The sequence below is a fragment of the Corvus kubaryi genome, unplaced genomic scaffold, assembly GCF_017639235.1.
Source record: "Corvus kubaryi isolate FWS band 111438036 unplaced genomic scaffold, C.kubaryi_AGA036_p1.0 37270, whole genome shotgun sequence".
In the NCBI taxonomy this organism is placed as follows: Eukaryota; Metazoa; Chordata; class Aves; order Passeriformes; family Corvidae; genus Corvus; species Corvus kubaryi.
In genome coordinates, this window is record NW_024581083.1 from 1,091,809 (window position 1) to 1,117,597 (window position 25,789).

Below are 25,789 nucleotides of genomic sequence, written 5' to 3' on the forward strand. Positions count from 1 at the left end.
TCCTTATTCTGAAATTAAAACTTGCTCCCCAAAAAACCCCAAGCATAAACCCTCCTCAGAAAAATGGGTGAGTATTGATTTAACAGCACTGTGTTACAACAGATCTTCCCAAACACAAACTGGGCTTCAAACAGTTTTCAACAACTTTGCAAACGTGATTATCAAAATATTTTGTGGTGCCACATCATCTGACCATCTGAACTCCTTCTGAGGGTGATGACTATGTGCCGAAAAGACACTTCTTTGTGTTGCTTTACTGCCAAAATATTCGAGGCTATTTACAGAGATTTATTTCTCCTCATCACTAAAATTCAAATAGATTGTCTTGCTAAGAAGCCAGGGTGCCAACACCTTCTCCTGGACAAAGCAAACAGAAATAATGAGTGTAGATACAGGTTAGGGAATTGCAATCCTAGCAGGAAACAAACAAAAGCAGAATCACACCCTTATAAAAGCAAACTTGATCAATGAGAGTGCCAGAGAAATCTTATTTGTTATGCCTCTGATATTTAGTTTGCATCTCCTGAACAGTCTTATAGTCTCTTATTTTTATGATTAGTCACTGCAATACAGAGTGTGTGGGAGCATCAGTACGTATCTAACAACACACAGAGAAAAGAGGTTATGATTAGAACCATTACAACCTACACCTCCACTGTATTTTCTATATTAGTGCCATCGGGTTTAACAGCAGTTCCAGGTCTGTACTACTGAAGCTGCTCATAAAAGCTGATTAGATCGTGGTCTGTAGATTCGCCCTTGTTACAGTTCACTGACACCAAAGGACCTGTTGTGATGCAGGTAATTTTCTGTCTTTTTAGTTCTGTAAAGCTGAAGAACAGAACAAGCATTTGGTAGATGCTGTACCATCACACAGTCAAAAGAACTTCCAAGATATTTGAAGGGATATCTTATATCTTGATACCATTATGATTTGTTCTACAAACAAATTCTTTTCCCATAGTTAACATAAATCCATTGAGCTGAATGTTGCATTACAGCTTCCTAGTCCTGGATCTTGCTCCTGGTCAGACTCTCCAAACTGCGGCTGCAACATTATAATATTAAGGCAAGAGTCTGGGAAGCTAGAGGGACTGGAATCAAATTTTCCATTTAGATTATGATCAGTTTTAAAAGTATGTTTATTAAGAAGGAAAAAAAAGTAACTTGTTCTGCTCAGTTTTTGTTTTAAAGGAAGCTGCTAATCTTTTGTATCTTAAAACAAGGTTTCCTAGCCTGCAGAGCTCTGTGTCAGGAATCCAGTAATGTAGAATATTTTTTTCTTAAATATTTCTCTTAAAAGCAAAATGTCTTACAGAATTTCTTATATTTAGAAAATATGAAAATAAAGCATTTACTACTAGACCAAGGCCATTTGTCTTTTTTTAAATGGCACTATAGTCACATAAGATAAAAGTGTCTTTTATTTGATCTCTTCTTGGTACAAGGTCTTGACCTCCAAGACTGTGAAATACAACAAACATTAAAATATTTTAATAACATTTAGCAAATAATTCCAAATCATATGTGTGTATATATATATATATATATATATATATACAACCAAATAAGAGGAGAAATAATATTGTTCATAGGTTGATGCTGAATGAATAAGGCAGTCGAGAAGGAGGAAATTTGAAGTACAGGAGCAGTAGTGGAGTTCCCTTACCCCTTCCAGATTATCATAAAAGTCTAACTGCCTGTGCTGCAATTAGAGAGTTCCAGGACATTAAGTCGGCCCTAGCAGTTTGTACAGCTCAAGGCACAGATGCTCTGGAAGAACAGAGCATTCAAGCATGAAAACAGGAAACCAGTAATGTAGTCCCAGGCATCTGGGAGAGGACAGAAAAAGAACTTGCACTCTGCTGAACTGAAGAACACTGTCCAGGATTTCACAGCAGTGTGTGGGGAACGGGTTCTTTGGTGGCAAAGAAACTGGAGAATATCAGTGTGCAGGATGTGGGCAGTGGGCTGGCAGAGTGGTTTGGGCTGGCCACTGAAAGCAGCTGGAAAACCCCAAATGTAGCCCTTGTTCAAATGATTTCCCTGCTGCTGGCTCCAAGTCCTGCATCAGGGGTGTCCCCACAGGTTTGGGCACACCAGTGTTTCCAGACAAGCTAAAGGGGGAAACAGCCTGATGTGCAAACCTGTGGAATATCCTGGGGATATTCGAAGGGTTTGAAAATAAGCCTTGTTAGGCTGCTAAGAGAAATCTAAGTTATTGCAACAGAAATAGCTCTGAGAATACTGTGATTTTCTCAAAGTTCATCAGTTCAAAACAAGTGACACCAGGATTACAAACATCTCTATCAATGTATGAAACTTACTCTTTTAAGAAAAGGAAAGGATGTTCCCGCTGAACTAGGTCGATTCCTGTTATACAAGGATACACATGCCCTCAGGCTGCCAGTTGGACATTCCTGCCTCATAACTCTTTTTCTGGACTTGGGGGAAAAACAAAGCAATCTTGACAGATTACACACGGCAACATTTCTGTGGATTCTATCAATGTTTTTCAAGGTTTTGTTTTGTTTTTAATTTTACAAGACAAATAAACCAACCAAGCAATAAAAACCTGAAACACACACCTAATTTTATGCAGCTAACATACTGTATGATAACTCTAACCCAAGCCTCTCTACAGCTTCTGGGTTGCCTGCCTTGCTCAGCTTCATGGCAAGGTACTCATTTGGTTTCTTGTTTAACTTTTTCTGAAAAACATTGGAAAAACTCCATGTTCAATCACGTCTGAAGTGAGACACAACCACGCCCAAGTTCATGTTTTACCTGCCTTCTTAATAACACAGGAATACATTTCAGTATTTTGCTTGAATCACACTGCTACTTACCCAAGTTGAACCTGAAGCTATTCCCAAGGAGACCTTTTGCAATGAAATTATTCTCTAAAATAAAAAACACTACAATTTTCTGAAAATAACCTCATTGCAGGGCCATTAAGGCAACATATGAAATAATGAAGGACGGAAGTAACTTCTATAAAATTGCTCATATTTCACTAACAGGCCCCAGGAGATCATCCCAGGGATACAAAAAGGAAGAAAGGTCATCTTTTTTCCTGAGACAGGGCAGGCAATATTCCATATTATGTAACCGCTTCAGAGATTGCTCTTTTCTTCTCCAACTAGAGATGATACAATCATGTAAAATACTCAATTACTTGGGACATTCCTCATTCTTATGCTCAGAAGAGGATGGGAAAGCACAGGGAAAGTGCATTTAAGGCAATATGCATCTGCTTATGCAATTAACTTGCATATTATTTTCTAAGGACTTCACATATTTCAAAACATACAAGAAATTGAAGTTTCTATTAATTCATACAGAATGCTGCATGTCTTCTATCTCCTGTCTTCTTTGAAATTAATTGCCCTCACTTGTGGAAAAATAATTTGAGCAGACAAAAATGTCTTGAAGATACTTATTTCCATGCAGCCTTTTAGTTAGGCTTATTGCAGTTCCCAAATTCAACTTCTGGACTTCTCCAAACTGCCAGCCTCAATAAAGACTGAATAACAAAAACCCCAGTGCTGAGTGACAAGCAGGTGCCACACAACTCAGGACACTGCAGATTTATTAGACATATCATCAATTATTAACTTCTCTGACGATCTAAATATAACTTTGTAAGCTAAAAAAATTTGAATTTATACAAGATATAAAATCAGTTATGAGGTAGAGATATTAAGAAATACCTGAAATGGGAAAAGGCAAGGAAACAACCAGGCTTTTGTTTTGCCCTTGGCATCACTGGGACAAGAGCTTTTGTTGCCCAGAGAAGGTGTTCATTTCTCCAGCAAGGTTCAGAGCCCTTGGAGTGTCCAGAGATGTTCATCTTTCCTTTAGTGACCATCAGTAGGTCATCAAAGGGTCACCTCCCTCCCTCTCTGGTGTTGTCTTAGAAACTCAGCAAGGTGAAGCATCACCTTTCCCAAGAGGAGAGTGAAATGTTTATCTACACTTTTGTGATTTATTGCTTTAAACCACGATTGCACCTTTGCTCTTTGGACGTGTTCCAGGGCAGACCAGACACTAGATCCATCTGATTCTAAATGTGCCCAGCAGGAGATAAATATATCTATGTGACACTTCAGTGTGTTACCAGATCACTCTCTCTCCCCATCTCAGCACATGGTAAAGTATCATCACCTCACTTTTTCTGCCATGGGATTGAATTCCTCTCAAATATCATAATTATTATCTCATTATGCACTATTTCCTCCTCCTAAGACACCACAGTTGCACAGAATTTCCTTCATCCTCTGTTTCTATAGGCAGTTATGCACTGTGCCAAAGACCCCCAGCTACTGAATCTCAGCCCTTAACTTGGGAGCATTGTGGCATCTCCAACAGTAACCTCAAACTGCAGAGTCTCAGTTTCTCTACATTGAGAATTTATATATTTAAGAAATTATTTACATTAATGTTTCTTTAATATTAAGAAATAACAAACATTATCAAGATTAAGAGCTGAATATAGAGAAACAATTAATTACAAGGTTGAGAGAAAATCATTAAATCCATCCTGCTAGTTCTGATGATTTCTTAACACATCACCCTAAGCCCTTCAGGCATCAAGGACATTTGAGTTCCAGACAAGTGGACAGTCCTTTGGTAACTCACACCATTTCCAACTTCATGAGAAGCTAAACAAGCTTTGTGTAAAGAAGAAACATATATTTTCTTTTAAGTACCAGGAAAAAAAGTTGCTTAGCATTTTTTTGAAGTCTCCATATTCCTACATTTCTCAGTACCTGTCAGTACCGAGATGATTTTGGCTTTCATAATCTGTCCCAAGCCAGCAGTAACCACCAAGAAAAAAAGTAAAAATAAAAGGATATTATTTGAATAAAGTGTGAAGAACAAATTAGCCAGTTGTTTGTCTTACCCAGTGGGACAAGTTTTGACTGAGTTTTTATTCTATTGCTTTGAAGAAAAACCAGTATCTAGCCATAAATATTTTAATAATATAAAATAATGCTACACATGGTAATAATGCTGTAACTTAGAATGGGTGTCTCTGTCAAAGCATGAGCTGCAGAGAAACTTTCATTTTCCTGGTGCTCCTTACATGGGGAGTGGAGCTAAGCTTGGAGAGCGATTGTAAGGCTATATTATTTTTCAGGCTATAAATAATTAACTAAGTGGGAATCTTTCAAATCCTCTCCTCACAAAAAGCAAGGCTTTTCAAAAGCAACTTCTCTCTACCTTTAGAAAAGGTAATAGTCAGGAAATAATGATGCTACAGTTCATTTTTAAAGGCACCTGCCCTGCATAATAATAATCTGTGCACCTCACAAACAACATTAAACTACAGACTGTTTAAATATACAGGACAGAAGTGCTGTATAAAATGAAAGAATAAAATCACAGAGAATTATGGATAAGTTGGTGAAGCAGACTTAAAACACAACTTTAAAAACTACCTTTACAATGCTCATAAAAGAGAATAAACCTGCTGCCTTTCTCATGGATTTAGAGAGAAGTATTGCACAGCAGACCAGACACAAGTGAAACATACCTGTGTTGTCCCTTCCTGTTATTCATTTGCAGCACGAAGCTGCTGAGTTGTTAAATAGACAGTCATGACACTAAGAGTTGTGTTCTTACCCAAATACTTGTCTTATAAATCTGAATTTTAGATTTCCTTAATGCCTTCACTATTGATGATATAAAACAGAACTAAAATTTGCAACTGCAAAGTCAGAAGAAGAGAACAAACATGTGCAAAGATTTCTTATTGTGCAATTCTCATCTATTTAATTGTAACCCCTCAAAATACTCGTCACTGACCTCTCCAACATCAGCAGGCTGGTGTATTTTGATGTGAAATTACTTATAGCAGAGACTCAAGACAAACAGAGGTTTCTCTTTTGGTCTACTCCTCACCAGTCCCCCTCCAGAATGGATAATTCTGGCTCCTGACAGGTTAAGGATAGAACGAAACAGAACTCACACAGAACTTCACACAAGTTGAACTACCAACCTTATCACAGCTCCATTTTGTAAACATTCAAAGAGGAGATGTGCCAAAGCATCAGACTGATTGAGCAGACTACCCTGCACAGTGATAAAGCCTGAGAAAAGCTTCCTCTGACGCTGAAAACAGCCATGGTCATGACTGATCAGAGATTTTCTCAGGGGAGTCCCCAGCTCGTTGTATCCCAGCCTCCATTTCCCCTCCACCTGTAGCTTTTTGTGCCAGAAGCTGAGAGCTTGTGGGAAGTGTCAGTCTCTGCAGACACCCTGCCAAAGCCAATAATAAGCACACTTCCAGTCTCTCCTGCAGTTACTGTCAGCCAGTTGGTGGTAACCCAGTCTGAGCAGCCGTAGTTCAATTCCCCCACACCAACAATGTTTTTCAAAACTGGCATCCAGGAAGAGGCACAGCCAGGTATATTCAGCTGAGTACACAAAATACATCTCTGGAGGACAAAATACCCAGTTACTCGCATTCCTGATGTCATTCACTGCTCTGGTGGAATACAGGTAAAAAAGCCTCAAGATGCAATTTTAAATTCCAGCCCTGTAACCACGATGAGAACTGGCACAATATTCCCACCCAGGTTCCAGTGCTTCCATAGGAAACAGAAGCCATGGGACAATGTATTTCAGCAAGAGCTTGGCATGGTTTCTTCTCTCACTGCTTCCCCATATACCCAGGTTTGTGAGACAAGTGAGAGTAACAGTTGACTCCTTACATTTTTTGAATACTCCCACATACTACAGTGGCAAAAAAAGTTATGGAGATCCTGAAGAATCATAACTGAACACACAGTGCTTACAAGGCATTACACACAGCTGCAGCACAGCAGACTGCTAAATACTTTTGGACTCAGCTTTGCCATGTCATTCTTGATCTGAAGTGATAAATTAATTGGAAAAAACCCCCAGAAACCAACTGAAAGCTAAGGGGCTGCAGCAAGTACACTCAGAACTTGTTCTTTAGAATTAAATAAATACTGTAATGATGGAAACAACTCAAGTGTTGAAGTCACAGTGAGCACTTTATACTGGTTCTAAATGGTTTTTCCTGTAACAGTGTCTCAACAGGAGAAAGATACTGGGCAGTGACAACCTGTCACATAGGAACCATGGAAATGCAGCATTTAATTTGCTACTTGAGAAAAAATATTAAGTTTTGCTGTTTTAACAAGCATAGCCAATATAATTGACAACCAAAGAGAAAGTTCAAAAGGTCATTTTTATGAACTAATCTGTCTCTAACCAAATGCTGTGGCCTCCAAAGCAGCACAAGGTGTAAACCTGCCTATGCATGGGTTACCTATAGATCTACATGTAGGTCTGTTAACATTTTATTAAGCCTGAATATAAACCTGCAATAATCTAAAGTGTAAAATGTGTGCATACTTTGATACAAACATCATGTACTTAGCAATATTTTTTCAACTGATAAGACTTATACAAGGAAGAGCACTGAAATTTTGTGCTATGAACCAGTATTTGGACACTTTCCAGCTCACCAGCCTGTCATGTTGGATAACTTCCCTCTCCCTGTAGGCATTCAAGCAGTTCTTCAAGAGAAAATTCTCAGTTTTAGGTACACTCATCTTTGCAAACTAACACTGAAAAAAAATCCAACTTGTGTCTGTATATAAATATGTGACTGAAATCCTTCCCTCTTAAGTGAATAAAAAGTTGTATCTTACCTCCTGACACTAAACCTTGCAGGAACAATTTCCAGTGTATGCTCCAGAGGAAATACTGAGATAAAAATGTTTTCTAATCCACGAAGCCTTTTTTTGTTTTTCTGAGAGAGCAAATGGAATGTATCATCTCTTCAAAGGAAAAGAACTTTTATTTTTATTTAAGTAGAATAAAGGAATTTCAAGTACCATAGTTCTGAAAGTTATTTCAGAGATAAGATCATCATGGTTTTATCTTCTAGTGCATCTTCAGCACTTCATGTGGAATGGCATTGCATCATCTCCATCAAATTATAGGCAAACCACACTCAATTTTCATCCCTAAAACTTGCTTAGCTAAGTCCATTTTCTGCTGCACTAAATATCACAGCATCTTCTCTACCCAGTCTCACCAACCTGAAGTAATTTTCAAATCTTGCTGTAAAATTAACCAGAGACAAAATCCTATAATCTCTTCCATCACTGAAATGTTCCCTTTCTGAGGACAGAAGCTTCCATCCTACACAGTATTCCTTATCTGTGTTAGATCCTCTTCTCCAGTCACCTTGATCCCACCTGGAGGTGGCTTACAAAACCCACCAGCAGGATTTGTAAAAAAGTTCTTGCCTTCTTCAGTCCTTTTTTTCTCAGGTGCTCAACCAATGTTCCTTCAGCATTACCAAACCACTGCTGTGGGGGAAAACAGAGCACATAGAGGAACATCCAGAGAACTCCTCTGTGGCTGTGCACACCAACAGAAACAGATATTCTGTGTACTGCCCAATTAGAGTAAGAAATAGAATAATATTACACAAGACAAGCTGTGCACTGGAGAAAACTCCAGGTACAAAACTGTGTTCTACAAATTATTCCATCTCTTATAATAAACACATTTACTTTCATAAATAGCTTTGAGCTTTATTCTGTGGGACCCAAAGTAATAAGACTTCTTGTTGTGATCAACAACAGGCCCCTGTACACAGAGGCCATTTAAAAATCTCTCTCAGCAGTTTCATCCTTCCTGTTCCCTGCCAGCTTTTCCTGTGTATCACAATAAGCTGCAAATTTGCACTTCTGGGGGTCTGTTTCTACTTTATAGGCTCTGCATCTGTCACCCATTTTCATTTGAAAATATTCCCTTCAGAGGCCTCCTTGCATGCAGTTCCTCTGTAACTCTGAGCACATTTCCATCCATTTCCCTCTGCAAGAAAGAAGGACAGGAAAAAGAGGCAATTTTCAGCATCATCCAATTGCAATGGTTTCAAATCCATCTCTAGCTCTCCGTGCTAGCTGGTGATGTATGTTTCACTGCAGTCTCCAGGGATTTCAGAAGCATACCTAAACTTATCCTCAACATCTCTCATTATTTTGAGGAAAGAAACCCAACATGACTTTTATGCAAAGAAGAGCTGTGACTAAATTAAGCAGCTTGGCCAACAGCTATTGCCAAAGTTTCTGATAGAGACAGAAAATGAAGTGGAAGAAAAGCAACATCCAAACCAAAGCACTTAAAGCCTTAATTCAGACTTTTAACTAAAAAAAGGCACATTACAGATGTTAATTTTGCATTTTGAAAGGCAGGAGTGAACCTGCATGGAAGGAGAGCTCTGCAGTGGCCAGGCTATTTGCAACCACTGACAAGCACACAGTTCACAACAGCCCCCACATGCAGCCTCTGATCCCAGCAATAGCTTAGGAATCCTGGAAAGATTTGCAACACGAAGGGAAAGTGAGAGTCACACAAATTTCTTAGAAACTGATGATCTCCCACCTAGGAAACAGCTTATTATCAAACAAAAACCATAATTAAATACAGCAAGCTGCCTCTCTAAACTGAAAATGTCCATCAAATGTGCATCATAGAAAATCTGTGTTATACAGGGCAAACCACAAATCAGACATGACAGAAAACTGCTGAGTCTGAATGCATTATCCTACCGTTCTTACAGCTGTCACCAATCACAGGATCAGAACAGTTTGTTTTGGAAGGGACCTTAAAGATCAACTTGTTCCAACCCTCTTCCATAGAGTGAATTGGGAAATTTAAAGTGTGGATGCTCAAAAGTAGAAGGCAAGTTACACTAATCATCTTCCTCTTGCAAGCCCCCACAAAATACTTTTACCTAATTCCTTTATTTACTGAAGGGGGTCTGCCCCAATTTTTTTTCAATAAATATTGGCTTTAAAACATGCTTAAAAGAAAAACAAAATACCACAAATTCATATCACACTTTCACTATAAGGAAAAACACGTATTTTTTGAGCAAGTTAGTCAAATGGAAAATTAAGGTATCCTGCTGCAGCTGAAAGAGTGTGAAAACGATGTCAAGTATGTAACTTTTGCCACAAACTGCAGAACCCCCCCAGAAGCACCACTCACACATCTGCTCTCTTCCAAAATCCCAACTGTCCATTGCTCCATGGTTTTTCACTCCATGCAGTTGCCTGTAAACTCCATTTATCCTTACCAGCTGCACTTCTCTACCCATAGCTTCAGTCATTGAACTGAAATATGAACCAAAAAACTATGTTTGACTCTTGAAGAAATTGAGAAGGCAGAGGCAGGAAAGATAGAAGAATATTTATATAAAAGAATACCTATGTCTTGTTGTTAAATTTCCTCTGCCTGGCAGTCTAACTAAGCTGTAGGTGCATTTCAGAGAACTCAAACCCACAATCCCCAGGTTGGACACCAGTTCCATTGCTGTTTGAGGGGGAAGGCTTTGCCCCCGACTGTTTTCTAGAGGGTTCACTTTCTACACCCTGGGATACAAATTACACTGGAGCAAGGATAAGTTTACACTGAAGAGTAACTACCACCACTAAGAATTGTGTGAGCAAAGCACGCAGAGACCTTCAAAGTCAAGACTTTCTTTAACAGTACCAGCCAAGCCTAAAAGAAAAAAAACCACAAAAACATCAGTCAGATCCACATACCCAGAACACTGAGAAGAGAAGCAAGGAATGTGCACCATTTGAAAACAACATGAACTACCCAGCACCTCACAGGGCACTTATCCAACAGGGGATGGAGAGACTGCAACAAACCCATGGGGGGTTCATTGAGCAAAGCAGCCCCAGCACAAGGCATTGCCTTGGGACTGTGGGCAGCTGCCCAGGGAAGGGATGTGGAGGAAGAGGCTGGAGAGCTGGATGCAAGGTCATGGAGCCATGGAACATCAAAGCCCAGTAAATTTCTTCTACTAAAACTGTTATTATTACTACAAGACATAAATTTAAAATTGACTTAATCTTCTGTTTTATGAGTGAAATAAGTTAAATTAATAAATTGAAAGCATTTCTATGAAATGGATCTTTAGGATTTTTCCTACTTCAATGTGAAATAATGAGCAAAACAAGAACTTTAAATTGCTGTGTCAGGAAAGAGTGAAGAATTAGATGCTGGGCAAGGGAAAATGTTATTTAAACTTAGTAATTGGCAAGGTTGCACTGATTTGTTAACTCAAGCACAGACACCTATAACTCATTGAAATTCACTAGTCTGGGTTTTCAATCCAAATATTTGAACATTCCTAGCTATATATTTTTTTTCTTTCAGCTTGATTTAGTATAAACAGCACCAAAATGTTCATTGCAATTCATAGTAAACCCAGAGTACTGGATGCCAAGGTAGCTAAAAATCAACAGAGTTAAAATAGCAATTTTCAAATTCAGATTGCAGGAATGTAGCTCAAATGCCTCTACAGCCAAAGGAGAGAGCTCTCACAAAACGCTTAAGGGCTTTTTACTTTTATTTAAAACACAAAGGATTAGCTTTCTAAAGCTTCTTTCAGAATTTAATTGGGCAAGTGTAACTTTTAAAGTAGTCCATCTGCCTGGAGCACAGCAGCTGTGATGGGGAGAATGCTACTGCAATATTTGGATAAATTCTCAAACAAAACTGTAAAAAGTCTCTGGTAATTAGTGGATGATATGAGAACTCAGAACTTGGCACTGGAATGTTGTTTGCAGAAACTGTTGGACTTGTTTATTGTGATACTTGTTTCCATTGCACAATCAGTGCACAGATTTCCAGGACTTCATGCCTACCACAAAAGTAAAATTTGGTATTAATGCACATGTTTATTTCCTCAATATCTTATGTGACATTTCTCTCTCAGTGAAATCATCCAACACTCATTTTCTTCTAGAACTTTATAATAGAGTAATATCACATTATTACTTTGTTTAAATTATATTACAGTGCCTAAATGTTACATGATGCTACATAACACTTTGCTATGTTCTTTAAAAAGATCTCTCCCACTGCACCCATCTCATCAATTCTTGTAAATTAAATACAGTAAAATCTGTGCAATGCTTAAATAAAAGGTTCTGAGCTAATGGAAGTAGTAAGGCTAATGAGATGACCAGTGAATTAACAGGAAACAGGGTTAATAGTAAGTTACCACTATGCTGGGAATTTAGTTGCATTCTTGTATTCAAATCTGAACACTAAAATTAACAAGTAAAAAAAAAAAAAAAAAAAAAACAAAAAAACAAACAAACAACCCCTCAACTTGCCTCTGAATTAAGAACTCACATTTGTATTGTTCAGTTTTGGATATTTCATCCATTACAGGATTTAATGGCCATTTTCAAATCTGACTTAAGTTTAAAGATCTGCATTTGGGACCAGATTCAGGCCTATGATATTTTGTATCTGTTGTATATAAATATATATATCCATTTCTTGAGTATTGTACTTCATACAAAAAGGACTTTAGGCACTTCAAAATTCTAAAGCATTTTTCAGCTTCTATGCAATTGTCTCATTGCCAAAGTCACAGAACCAGTGATGATGGAAAGTTACTGGGAGACAGCAGAAGAAAATGACACCGTTTGCCAGTTTGTTCAGCTACAACTCTTGTCTTTTTATTTTCAGGAAACACTTTCTGCTATTCTGCTTTTATGGGTTATTCAGCCTGGACCTCTCCTGTTTACAGAACTGAGCCAACCCCTTGGATATGATCTGCCTTGTGTTTGCAAGAACTGCAGTAACAACCACACATCAATAACGTCTCTCACTGAATCCCACTGGATGCTGTATTTTTCCCTGGTCAGAAGTGGTTACGTTTTCCTTACCTGTTTGGGAAGATCAGTTTCAATTGGAAATTAAAAAGATGGCTGAGGAAGAAAAACTATCTCTAAAGAAAGAAATTCAGTTTGGTATTAATGGATATATTCCATCAGTAAAACTATGCATCAGAAATGAAAATGTCCCCAAAAGTTATTATGCTTGTTTAGACAACATGCAAATAAAACACATGTGACTGGTCCATGAGAAAATAAAAGCTGGATCCCTAATGGAGAGCTGCTGTCAAATAAGAGCCACTAGGAAAGCCATAGACTCAACCTTACCTTTAAATTAGTTGACTGGAAGTGTAACAGCCTGTTGCAATTTTGTAGTACAAAGACCATGTTAGCTGCAGGCAGCAGCATTTTTGCATTCCTGAGCTACAAGAAATCTTTCCTTAAATTTTATATCTAATTTATCTTAGTTTTTGGTCTAATCAGCAATTAAATTTGAAAGAGGATCCCTAAAGAGAACATGCCAGTTGAAAATATACATAATAACAAGGAGAAGAATGATAAGCTCCAGAAGTGAGGTGTTTATTGGTATCCTAGGAACAATATTAATACACAGATCAAATGACAGATGAAATGGGTCGCAAAGAAACACGTTACTTGCAGACTTTAAATTGTGATTCAATGGCCCAGCAAAGCATGAAAATGCGACCAGTGCTACTGAAAAGGAACAGCCTGGACTCGGCGGATTTTCTGAGACACCCCCAGCACCGCAGGACCAAATCCCAGCAAGTTCGGTTCAAGGATGATGGTGTCAGCACCAAGGCAGAGCTGGAAGCTAATCCTGCCCGGGACACAGCATTCACAACTGGAAAAACAGAAATATTTAGGGATCACAATTTCTTGCTATCTCAGTCTCCAACTTTTCCAAGGGCTCAGAAGGGGCTTCGGAATATTGCCATACAAACTTCTCCCAGCCTCAGGAAACACTTCCCAGTTTTTAAAAGGAAAAAGCTGACAGTAAGCAAATCACTGACAGAAATGCCAGCGGAGCCTACAAACTCTATCCAGGTAAATGGCAATCTTTGTGAACCAGACATTCTGTCTTCAGAGCTCTGTTACTTAAGAATAAGTGATCACTTGGAGGATGGATGCAGGAATAGTGAGGTGGGCTTGGGTCAAAGATCGTCAAAAGCACAAAGCAATGGACCGATGTACTCAGATGATTTCTCAGTGTCAGACAAGACGACTGCGTCTACACAGGTGCCTGAATACATTCATGTGAGTTTTCCACGAGACAGAAACGTTTCCCTGGATGCACCAGACACAACCATGGTTTCAAGTAATTCACTGCATTCTTCTACCGTCATCAACAGCAACGAAAGTCACGAAAACAGCACACTGTCATCTGATTCTGAAAAAGCAGAGCCTTGCCTAAGCAATTCTACGAACTGCAGTGAATGTAACCCCCACTCTGCTGCTCGGGAAGAGGAGAAAAGTGATTCTGAGCCGCCTGTAGCCAGCAAAGATGCCAGCAGTAAGGAAACTACTCCACTGTCACCTCCATCAAATCACAGCTCATCTCCTTGTTTCCTCAGAGACGGTCACCAGGCAGGAGAGCACAAGCCAGATTCCAGCTGTGTGACATTACCAAGTGAAGATCACCCAACGGTGTCACTGACCAGCAGCAATGCATCAAAACCATGTCTGTCACGTAATACTGAAATCGAGAAAAATTCCACCCAGTCAGATGTTTCCCAGTGCAACAGCTGTTTAGAAGGATTTCACATAAAGTCTTATCCGCCAAGGAGTGAAATAAACCTGCAAAGCAACAAAGAGATTAACGAAATAAATCAAATTCACTTGGCACATGGAGAACTCTGTGCCCTACAAGGCAGGCTGCAGTCTGTAGAGGAATCCTTGCAGTCGAACCAGGAGAAGATTAAAGTCCTTTTGAATGTAATCCAAGATCTGGAAAAATCCAGAGCCCTCAGTGAAGGGTATGGTTCATTTTTAATATTAGTAATTCATCAGAAGTGTAAAGTAGATGTTAACATTCTTTTAACTTTGCTGCTGAAAAACACAGCTCTTCTGGTACTAAAGATGAGTTTGCAAAAACGTGTCTTATGCCCTTTTTGTGGTGCTTGGGCCTCAGCAGAGAAGCAAGTCCCTTTGTAGTCTGGCTTTAGCTGACACTGCCTTTACTAAACCCAGTGCAAGGCCCAGCTTAACAACTCCCCTTTTCATTTCGATTTAGGGTGTTCAAAGCATGGCAAGGTCAGATATGCACGGAGTGCCAGACATGCAGACTGAGAACTAAGGACAGAGCATGTGAAGGCTGTCAGCAAGAACTCACTTCAGACCCTCAGATTTCAGAGCGGCCCCTTTCTGCACCCCCATAACAAAGCACGACCTCTATTTATTGTCAGTATGGTGACACAGGGACTGATAGCCAAGGCTGCAAAAAGTATTCAGGCATTATTACGCATTACAAAAAAAAAACCCAAAAATAATAATACCAAAAATGCAACTAACATCTAAAGATTGGACAAAGCTAAAATAGAATTTTAAATATTTTTCTGCTCAAAACAGATTTCAGAATATCCTAATAGAGCTTTCCAAACTATTGACAGCATCTCTTACAGTAATTGCACCTAGGATACACTTTAAAGTTCTGTTTTGTTGCAAAGTAGTATATACCCTTCAAACAATTTATCTTTGAAAAACTCAGAAAAAAATTGAGGGAATTATGGTTCCCTTTTACTTTATTATTTTAAGATGAAACAACAAGAAGACTATGTTACCATACATTTACTTTAATGCTTAGCACAGGCATCTTATGCATGTAGATAAATCACTTATGTGTGCAAAACTGCACCGTGTTTTTACTGATTACAATTAATTGTATTTACTGATTACAATTAATGAATAAATCAGATAATATTCCACATTTCCACAAACTGTGCAAACATCACAAGAAGGCTGCACTGAGGGTTTTGTGTAGGTGCAGTTGCAGAAATAGCCCAGAGCATGACACTGCTGCGCTCACACCATCCAGCATCAGGGCTTTGCACTTGTTCTCACATGGGCAGAACTCTCAAGATAGAACTAACTGTGGCCACAACTTTATATATAGCCCAATTTTCTTACAGCTTCTGAAGGAAAAAAAAGAAAAAAAAAATTTATTTTGAAGAATTTTTTTCTTTTTCCAAGTATTTTAGCTGGGAATTGAAGTGAACTTCTTATATTTCTGTTGAATGACATTCCAACTCACAATTCAAATAAGAATTTACACTCATTAAAAATTTAATATAAATCAAGTTGGCTTGTGATTTTACTCCATACATATTACCTTTTTTATCTGGAAACATTAACTAGTAATGTCCATCTGGATGTTAGCACGAAAATACTTTCATTAGCTTTCACTGTGCCCACAAAAATTCTTGTTCTAGATAAGAGTTCCCCCATACAATTCAGATCCAGCTACCCTCCCTCAGAGGGTGGTTCCATATGGTTTTCTAGCACCAGATTTGCAACAGCTTAAACACAAGAGACAAAATCCATGTAGATAGACTAATAGCAAAAATGCAACACTCCAAACCCCAAAAATTCAGGAAAAAGCAAGATTAGAGGCAGGGATCCAAGTATGTCTCAGACTTAAGAAGTCATTTCTCTCTTGTAATCTTCATCCAACCCCCACCCGACTGTGGCTCCTCAGGAAGTGACAGAACAGAACACCCACTCCCTCTCCCCTGCATGCAGTTCTCTACGAGACACTGCACAGGTTTCAATTATGTTTGCAAATCTGCCCATAGCAAAGACTAATTTGCAGTGAAGCACAGTCAGATTATACAGCAATATTTATAATCCATTTCTGTTCATTTACCACATGGTTGAAGAGAAAAAATTTGTCAAATATCTTGAAGTGTCTCTCTGAGATCCAATGAGAAGCTTCAATCCTCCTTGGTAGATTCATCTCACTGAATGTTCCAAGCACTTGTATAGATAGCACAACAATGCACATGAACTCCCAAAACAATCAGAAAATTATTTTGGTACCAACTGATCTCCCCTAATTCAAATAAAACTTGTTAAGTATAAGTGTTACACTTTCTTCAGACACAATGAGCTACCAATCTCAACCTGTTTCTAGTGCAGATTTCTACATCATAAAAGTATTTCAGCTCTAGTTCGTGTTAAGCATGAAAAGTCACTTTTCTTGTTTTCTCAACACTCCAAATTTGTATCTTACCCACAGTGAAAATCTGACTTGGTTATACTCAAATAGGAAACATGTCAATGGAAGACTGGAAAGCATAAGGACAGAGATCAGACTGATTCAGCAAATGCACGGATTTTCAAATACTTGAAAATGTGTTTGTTAGAAACAGTCTCATGTCTATGTGTTTTCATAACAGGTATTCATACCAGAACCCTTAACAGCATGAAGTGGGAAAGGTGCAAGACAAGGCTCATAGGGTTTGGGGTTTTTTAAAGAAACCTTCCAACTTAGAATTTGATACTAGAATTTTTAGTAGGGCTAACAGAAGTTGTGAACAGGCTGGCTTTTGTTCATAAAAGAATCAGAGCTGTGTTATTGTATCTATAGCTCCACATCTCATGAGCTGCTGTCTGTTCCAGGCGTAACTTCTACCACACTGGGCAGGACCTCAACAACTGCAGCACCTGTCAGAACACGGCGTGCATCATTTACAGGTACCTTGCTCCCTCGCACGGTTCTGTCCTGGCTGGGCATCCCTCTAGTTGCACAAAACAGTGTTTTGCTCACACCTATGAAATATCTCAACTGTGACTAACCCAGTTTTTAAGAAAAGACCAAGTGGTTGTTTGACCCCAAGCAGAAAACAATTCACAGTGGTGTTAGCTGAAAGGAAAGGGGGACTGGACTTGGGAGAATGCAAACAGAAATTTCCCACAAAGGTTCACAGTGTTATTACTGGCATGCTTTGAAAATCTGTGATGCCATTTCTGATTATGAAATTCCTCTGTGTGATACGTTTTTAAAGCCAGGGTTTCTGTAATAATTTTAGATCTTAAAGAAGATAAACTCTCGGTTCTCTGAACGCCAGTGAGCTACAGCTACAGTTCATGTTAACATGCAAAATAAAATCAAAATTCCCACAATTTTCACCTCAGTTGTTATTAATTTCAGAGAGTGCAATTTGAGTGTAAGATACTTCACATTTAAAGTGCAGCTTATGCTAAGCCCTTATGACCAGAAGGCTTTGGAGGGCCGTGTTCTGGAAGCTGTACATGTTTCAAATGCTGTGTCTATACAAACACACTGTAGGAGCCTTCAGCTGTCCAGACATCAACCCAAAAGCCAACAGATACAAAGTCTTGGTTTACTGCACATGTAGCTTGTCCACTCAGTAAGGAATTTTTTGAAGACATTATCTAATCTCTGCAAGCTCAGTTATGAGGCAGAAAACCCACACCTTGGGTTACTTGATTACATTTACAAAACTAAAGGGTAAGATAATGTCTCTTTTAGGTTGAAACTTTTTCCTTCATTTCAAAGAAAATAGCAGACCATTATCTTCAAGAGTTTGTAATCACTAAACCTTTACTTTTTTAATAGAAATACTCACATGGAAGTGTTTTTCACACATGTTCTGCATGAACCAAATTTTGTAAAGAGCTTAATAAACTAGACACAGCACTAGAACCTATTGTTCAACATACAACTCAGTCCCACACTGATGTCCTAAACCTCTGGTAATGGAATTTCCAAGTAATTAACATGTCACAAATTAAACACCACAACTCCTCTGAGACAAAGCTGTAGGTCTTCTTCACAGCCCACTGGATACTCTGGGAAGTTGTGTGACATACCCAAGAGCACAGACTGTATCCATTAAAAAGAAAAAGAAGGTCCAGGACAAAACAGATTTCCTTTACTTGGTCATTATCTCTGAACAAACAATCTCTGTATTTTATGGGACTAGACCTGAACAGATCACTCCCTAGAATTTGTATACAGACTACCCTTGACCACAGGATGCCTTCTCTCTTCTGAAAAATACCCAGTGTTTTTAATTTTACACAGTTTCAGAGCAGGAAAGATCCTGAACAACAAGCACCATCACTCAAAGGGAAGAACAGAGGAAGTAGGAAAACATGAGGGGCCTTTTTGATTTACCAGGTAGTTTGCAGTGGTAATGATGCCTGGAGGCTCATGGTGCAATGATTAATAGAACATGTACAGAACACAGTTGCTATAAAAAGTTTCTGCTTTTAAGAGACAAACACGAGACAATAAGGAAACAACAGTTTTTGATTTGCAAAGGTGTTCCATGGGATGTGGTTATGAAAAAAAGCATTCTGAGTGACTAATACTTGAAGTTCATTAGACAATATTCTGAAAGAAGCAATTGTTGTCAGTGTTTGCTCTAGACAAACACATGCAATTCCTGTGTTTTATGTGGCCTAAAATGTCCGTGTAAATATTTTCCCCCTAATAGAGCATCCCAGTTGCAATTATAAAATCAGGTGTTTTATCTTGCTCCCAGTTTTCCTGCTCCTGAAGAACCTCACTCCCCACTGTTGCAAACCCTGCACGTGGAGTGCTGGGTTGCTGTCACTGAACCATCTTTATCACACACAGTCCCCGAGTCAAACAATGCATTAATCTCACAGAAATCCCCGTGTGGATTACACTGATCACTAAAGTAATAAAGAGCTTTTCAGCCTAACAGTGACTGTAAATTTGGATTTATTAACTACCCAGCAGGGATTCCAGCCTTGGGATTTTCCATCCAGATCATGTAATAGAAATGTTTGTATTATAATAAACAAATGCAAGTAGCAACCAAAACCAGTTATCATAGGCAGTATTAAATAAAGACTGAATTGACCTCCTGCCTCTGGAGATGATATCTCCAACATTAAATTTAAAACTCTGAAGAAGGGCAGAAAAAAGGAACATGAGCAGATGCTACCCTTACTTTTTCTATCAACCCAACATTTCCTCTCCAGTACTCATGGTCTGTGAATATTAAAAGGTATTAACTTGCAGTTTTCGTAATAAGCTGATGAAATGCAACAGGCTCTGATTTTGTATCACTTCCTTCTGCTTTTTTTTAATATTTATTATGCATTGCTTCTTGTTCAAGAGATTCTTCTACTCTTTTATAAATGAAAATAATCCCCCTGCTTTCTTTTTACCAGTTGAGTTATATTATTTAATGAAAAACCTCAAAACACATGAATTAAGGGAAACAATCTTCAAGTTAATTTTAACACACTATTTAATGATGTTTATGGATTCTATATAAAAATACTCACAATTAAAAGTGTTTAAAGATTTGCATATTGACTAACTTCACAGATTTCTTCTGATCAGTGCAAAAGTCAGATTCAGGGCCTTGAAGTGACATCCCAACCCCCCTCAGATGATGCTCTGTTCCTCCCGTTATGGCAAATACAACCTTTCTCCTCCCCCCTGCCTCCTAAAACATTCACAGCAGACACAGCTGACACAACTCACTCTCCTGCCCAGAAAAGATGATTGAAATAAGGACAATACGTACAATACTGCTTAGTCCCTGTCCACACTGACTTTTTTTTTGAGCCTTACATTTATTTCTATGCACTCATCTGCTGTTATCTAATTAACATCCTGGCTCTTGTTTGCCATCAATAATAATTAGGGATTACAATGGAGGAAATGACTTCTACTTTCCTGTTAACTAACACCACTTACCTCAAAGACTTACATATCGGCTTAATTTCATATGTTTTTGTTCCCAGCCTGTGTCCTAGTAGGAGCCATTTGCATTTAACAAAGTTAAGAATGTGAGAGTTTTTAATTGCAAGCATATGACTGTTAGATTATGGTATCAAAATCTGACCTTTGAATAAAACACATTGAAAGGTCATCCTAGTACATTTTCATTGTGTCTCCCTTAATTTTTGTCCCATCGCTTTGGGCACAATGTTGGAGTTCTTAACTCACATGAAGTAAAATTTTTGCTCAAAAAAAAAAAAATTAAGAGGTGAACTTATTTTCAAAGGAACAACCCCTAAACCCCTTCTGTTTACCCCAGGCTGTATTGAATAACACCAAGTTACTCTGATGAGGGAAGCAGCCTTTCCACATGCTCTTTAAAGGGGGAATTCTTCATGTACTAGTATAGATCTCTCAATTTTTTTCCATAGTGTAGAATATGACTTCAGACAACAAGAAGGAAGATTTCATCAGATTTTGAGAACACTGGACAATGCAGAGCAAAATCCACCTTCAGCTTCACCTCAGAAGCCGCCACCTGATCCTCCAGCTCCCGAGAAAAAGGAGTTAAGGAGAAAAACAAAAAAGGTGAAAAGAAAATGCTTCTGGTGGATTTGACTTCCTCGTGCATCCTTTTACATTTCAAAAGACACTAAAACAGAAAGCTTGAGAGCACACACCTGAAAATGTGCTATTATGAAATCACAAAGGTTAAGAATGTTTAATTAGAGTATCTGAAAAATCAAAATAATTGAATTTATTCAAATCATCTCGCTGAATAAAGGTGCATGAAGATACTATTTTCAAGAAAATAAATGGTTTCTTTCAAAAGGAAGTTCTCATGTTTTTCCAAGGACACTTTCATACGCTTTGTAAAGACCTTTTTTTCAACTTTCCAAAAATAACAAGGTTTAAATCTCTACTTTAAAAAACAATTGTAGGCAAAGCTAAGCATGTCACACAGCCTTCACTTCCCATTTAGAGGTAACATGGACTAAAAGCAAAAAAATTCATTGAGCTTTGAACAAACCACATCATCAAGAACAAATTCAGGGAAACCTAAGTTGTTCAAATTAATCTCTCCTCAAAGGAGACAATTGTAATTATTTCACATCCCCACTGAGATATTTTTGTTGCTGTCATCTACTACTGAACAACAAATAAAAGAATTTCAGGTTAAGTTTTACTCTATCCTTTTATTTGTTCATCATGAAAGGCACCATTTAGAAGTTTCAGCCATTTAATGGACTTTTCTGAAAAGAATTTTGGGGTTGTAAAACAAGAGAGTGTCACAGTAACTCTTGTGTTGAACCCCTACTCAAGCACGGTCCAGTTCAGTGAATTTGAGTTGTGAGTATCTCCAAAGACAAGAATCCTCAGCTCCTTGAGGCAGGCTGTTCCAGGGTTTTCTCCTAACATCTACTCCGAATTTCCTGCGTTCTAATTTGTGTTCATTACATCGTGCTCTGCCCAAGTACACCTTCAAGAAGAACTACATGGATAATAAGACCTCTCTCCTAAGTCTTCACTTCTAAAAGACTGAACAGAACCAATTTTCACTGCCTCTCATCTCACATGCTGCAGCCACAGCTGTCCTGGTGATGTCCCTCCAGGGATGATGTCCTTCATACACCTGGAAGCCTAAAACTGGACACGGTTCTGCAGAAGTCATCACACAGCTGCTGGATAAAGAGGAATAACTATCCTGGCTACTTGTCTTACTGAATCACTTGCCCAGTCTGTCCATTTAAGACCTGTATTGCTGTACCAAAATATCCCAAGATTTTTTTTGCCTTAAGATGTAAATTAATAGATGATAAAAAATGGAACATAAAAATAATATTTAGTGAACTGATCTGTATTACACAAAAAAATTTATATGTGCTGAAAAGAATTTATCAGATGTCAATACAGCTACTTCTTTCCTCCAGAAATACTCAAGTTACCATTAGCACAGGGTGTGCCAATGGAACCCAATTTATGATTGGTGATACTATTATTTTACTAATGAAAACATGGTCACCTTTCATATGGGGGGGCAGGGGGAAAAGGTTTTCCAACGCAAGTTTAGTGGAATGTAGTGCAGACCTTTTCTTAGAAGTGGCTCTGGTTCAGGGTATTTCATAGATTAATTGCTTCATCTTATTTTTCTAAGTCATCCTGTATCATGTCATGCTAAACCATGACAACTGTGCAATGTTACTTTTAAATGTCTGTACATTTTTTGTACACTTCTTCGTTCCTTGAATTCTTAGGGTTAATTACACATTTGAAAATACATTAAAAAAAATTTTGCACAGAATAATTTTGTCTGGAAGAACTAATTTCTTTATGAAACGAATTTTTTAGAAGAAAGTATGCAATATGTCATGGCTTAATTTATCAAAATTCTAAAGGACTGACACTTAAAAAACATTTCCATGTTAATTTCAGTTAGTACAGAAATGACAGGCGCAAAACTACTTCTATTTTAGAGGCTCTTCAGAAGGAAATTAATTTTTACTAACATGTTTTTAGATGCCTTTAGTGAGACAGAACAGCTCTTCAGTAATAGGTTGTGGTTATAAAAAAGGTAAGAATTAAATGACTACATGAGAACTCAAGTACATGCACTGCTTGTGCTGCTGTGCCAACAGCATTTCTTTTTTGCATTAGTCTCTATAATTGATGCAGTGAAGGATTTATTAGTGTATAAATTATTCTTGTGTATTGAAATAACATTTTAAGTCCAATATCCCCTGTGGTAAAGTATCATAATAAGCAATACGAAGAGCCGTAACACTAGTCAAACCAGCAAGATTTTTTTCTGTATTGAACCAATTTTTAACAATTTATTATAGAAAAGCAATCTTTTTGCCTTTCTTTTTGTTGATAAACACCAAAAGCGCTCATTTTAAGCAATCTGATTTTTGGTTTGCCCATATAATGCATATGATGCCTTCAATCTATTTTCAAAGGATCCAGATCATTTAATTTAAACAAACCACAGCACTTTGGTTCACCACATAGCACTAATCAATTCCTGGGGTCAGAAGAACTAGGCAAAACAGAAATACTCTTTTTAGTTTAAGAAAGTCCAACCAAAGGTAGTTACAAGTAAGGGTCTAAGTCTTTCTTTTGGCCTGAAGAAACATCAATACTCCTAAAAAACTGAAATACGCTGATTTAAGTGCTTACAGATTTCATATTTTAATGTCTGAGTTTGGTGGAATTCAGAACTGTAACCAATTTTTCATCCTTAATCTCCTAGTCACAATTAGCTTCTGTTTTCCAGATTCCTGAATCGGTTGTTTTTGAGTTCTCTCTGTCAGTCAAGTCTGGATCATCCACATGTGGATATGGAATTGTGTTTGTGACCTTTGCACACAGCAGCAGGGAGGCACTGGAGGCTGCCAGGCCAGCCGAGCCTCAGCTCCCACTGCTGCCATGCAGGAACATCCACTTGGCCTCTCAGCCTTCCCTGTGCTCAGAGTTATCAAACTCACCCCATTCAAGGCATCTGTTTTCCTTGACAGAAAATATGAAATTCCAGTGCTGTGAGAGCACTTTCCTTCAGGAAGGCTGCAAGGAGTTTTTACCCCCAGTCATTCCCATAGTGCTTGACACACAAAAAGCTTTCTATATAAAACTTGAAAGAGAACGTTGGGACAAAAGGCTTTTTTTCTACCAAAAGGTAATGGGGGGGAAGTGTCAGTCATGGATGCACCAGGAACAGGAACAGTGTAATGCTTCTTAGATGTTTTGTTTAGATTTAAAAATATGTATATCTTAGCAACATAAAATAATCAAAATTTAAGAGCTTTGTAACACGTAATTGGAGAAATTTGGCTATATGAAAATATAATATGAAAGCATTGGGGTTTGTTTTATTGTTTAATATTTTAAAAACATTTTCATCATTAATTATTAATTCTTATGGGAAATAAAAAATTATCAGATACATGCTACCCAATTTATGGTGTGAAGATTGGAAGAGCAGTAGAAATTGGTAGACTGTTGGAAGATAAAAGTACTGGCTATATAAAGTTTCTCTGGTTTACAAAATTACTGTCTAATCCTTATAAACAGCTCCCAGAGCAGGAAAGAAATGTTAGAAATACAAACACATTTTTAAATAAAATGGAAGAATTACCCACAAACCCCCCATAAGTTGTAAAAAAACCCCAACAAAAAACCCAAACCACAGCTACTTGACTGCACTTGATTATGAAAATATTTTGGGCTTCTGAGGAATTTATATTTAAATTATACATGCTATATATAAAACATCGCACAGAATGCAGTATATTCCAAAATTACTGTATTTGAAATTGTTGTTTGATGGAGTCAAACTCACTTTCTTTAAAAATTAAAAATGTTTGAATAAAATACTGGTTTGTCTGATGTAAGAGCAGTTCATGTAGGGCTTGTGATGGTTTTGTGCACTATAATAATCCTGCCAGCATAGACACACACCATCTTCCTAATGGCACTTAATCTGATGTATGTTTTGTATATTTCTAGGCCCTTTAAATGTGATGTTATCTTTTTAAATAAAGTGAGATATTTTTATTAGGTTTCAGGAGTCAATTAATAATAAACAATATTTAGATTCCAAAGGAAGGGAACAGCTGTTCTTTGGGAAAAGAAAAATGAATGTCAGACTAACAGGCATTTCATGGAATCATTTTGCAGCATTTCCAGGTAGACCAAGGATGTCAATTTGAATATCAAATGAAAAAGCTGTAAGCTTTTAGCTAGACCATGGGTATATTTCAACATATCAAATTCTCCAACCAAGGCAGCTCTGGAAATAGTTTCTCCGGTCATTATCTGCCCACAGAGAAAGCTCTAGAGTAGCTTTGCTTAACAGAGTTCACAGATTTCTTTTTGGCAAAGTTTTATTTGTACAATATTATATATAAATACTGTCTAAAAACATCTCTGTGTAGCATAGCTGCACTTATTCCATCATGTTAAACTGATATTGTGAACAAACTCAAGTTTGAAAGTACTAAAGGAAACCCTTAAGATGCATATGGTGGATTTACAATATTTCTATTTACCTAACCAAGCCAAGACTGAAAACAAGTATTGCTGTGTTCTACACAGTTTATAATTTTGACTTCTGTAATTCCTGTAGGAGGACTTCACAGCATGACAATGACCTTTAACTAAAAATCTAAATTTCATGAAATATTCAAGGTAAAGATTGCATAGCCAGTTTCACATGATAAACTTGTCCCTCTTCACAAGAAGTTTAGAAGCAATTCTACAGCTACAAACAGCCGGGGGTTTGTGGGGTTTTAAGAGTGAAAACAACCAAGCAGCTGTTAAAGCCTTCAGCTGCTAAACCACAATGAAGGCA

The 25,789-nt window shown here is 37.9% G+C and overlaps 2 protein-coding genes across 2 annotated transcripts in view; one reads left to right on the plus strand and one right to left on the minus strand.

Annotated features, from left to right (window-relative positions):
* Window positions 1-24,993, plus strand: part of INSYN2B (inhibitory synaptic factor family member 2B) — a 31,715-nt gene extending 6,722 nt beyond the window's left edge. Inside the window, exons 2-4 of the mRNA XM_042025378.1 lie at window positions 12,550-14,692; window positions 17,334-17,408; window positions 20,874-24,993. Coding sequence (XP_041881312.1) covers window positions 13,317-14,692; window positions 17,334-17,408; window positions 20,874-21,060 — 1,638 coding nt within the window. The 5' untranslated portion in view covers window positions 12,550-13,316 and the 3' untranslated portion in view covers window positions 21,061-24,993. The remainder of the gene's footprint in view (window positions 1-12,549; window positions 14,693-17,333; window positions 17,409-20,873) is intronic.
* Window positions 1-25,789, minus strand: part of DOCK2 (dedicator of cytokinesis 2) — a 157,260-nt gene that overhangs the window by 66,507 nt on the left and 64,964 nt on the right. The gene's annotated exons all lie outside the window — the stretch shown is intronic.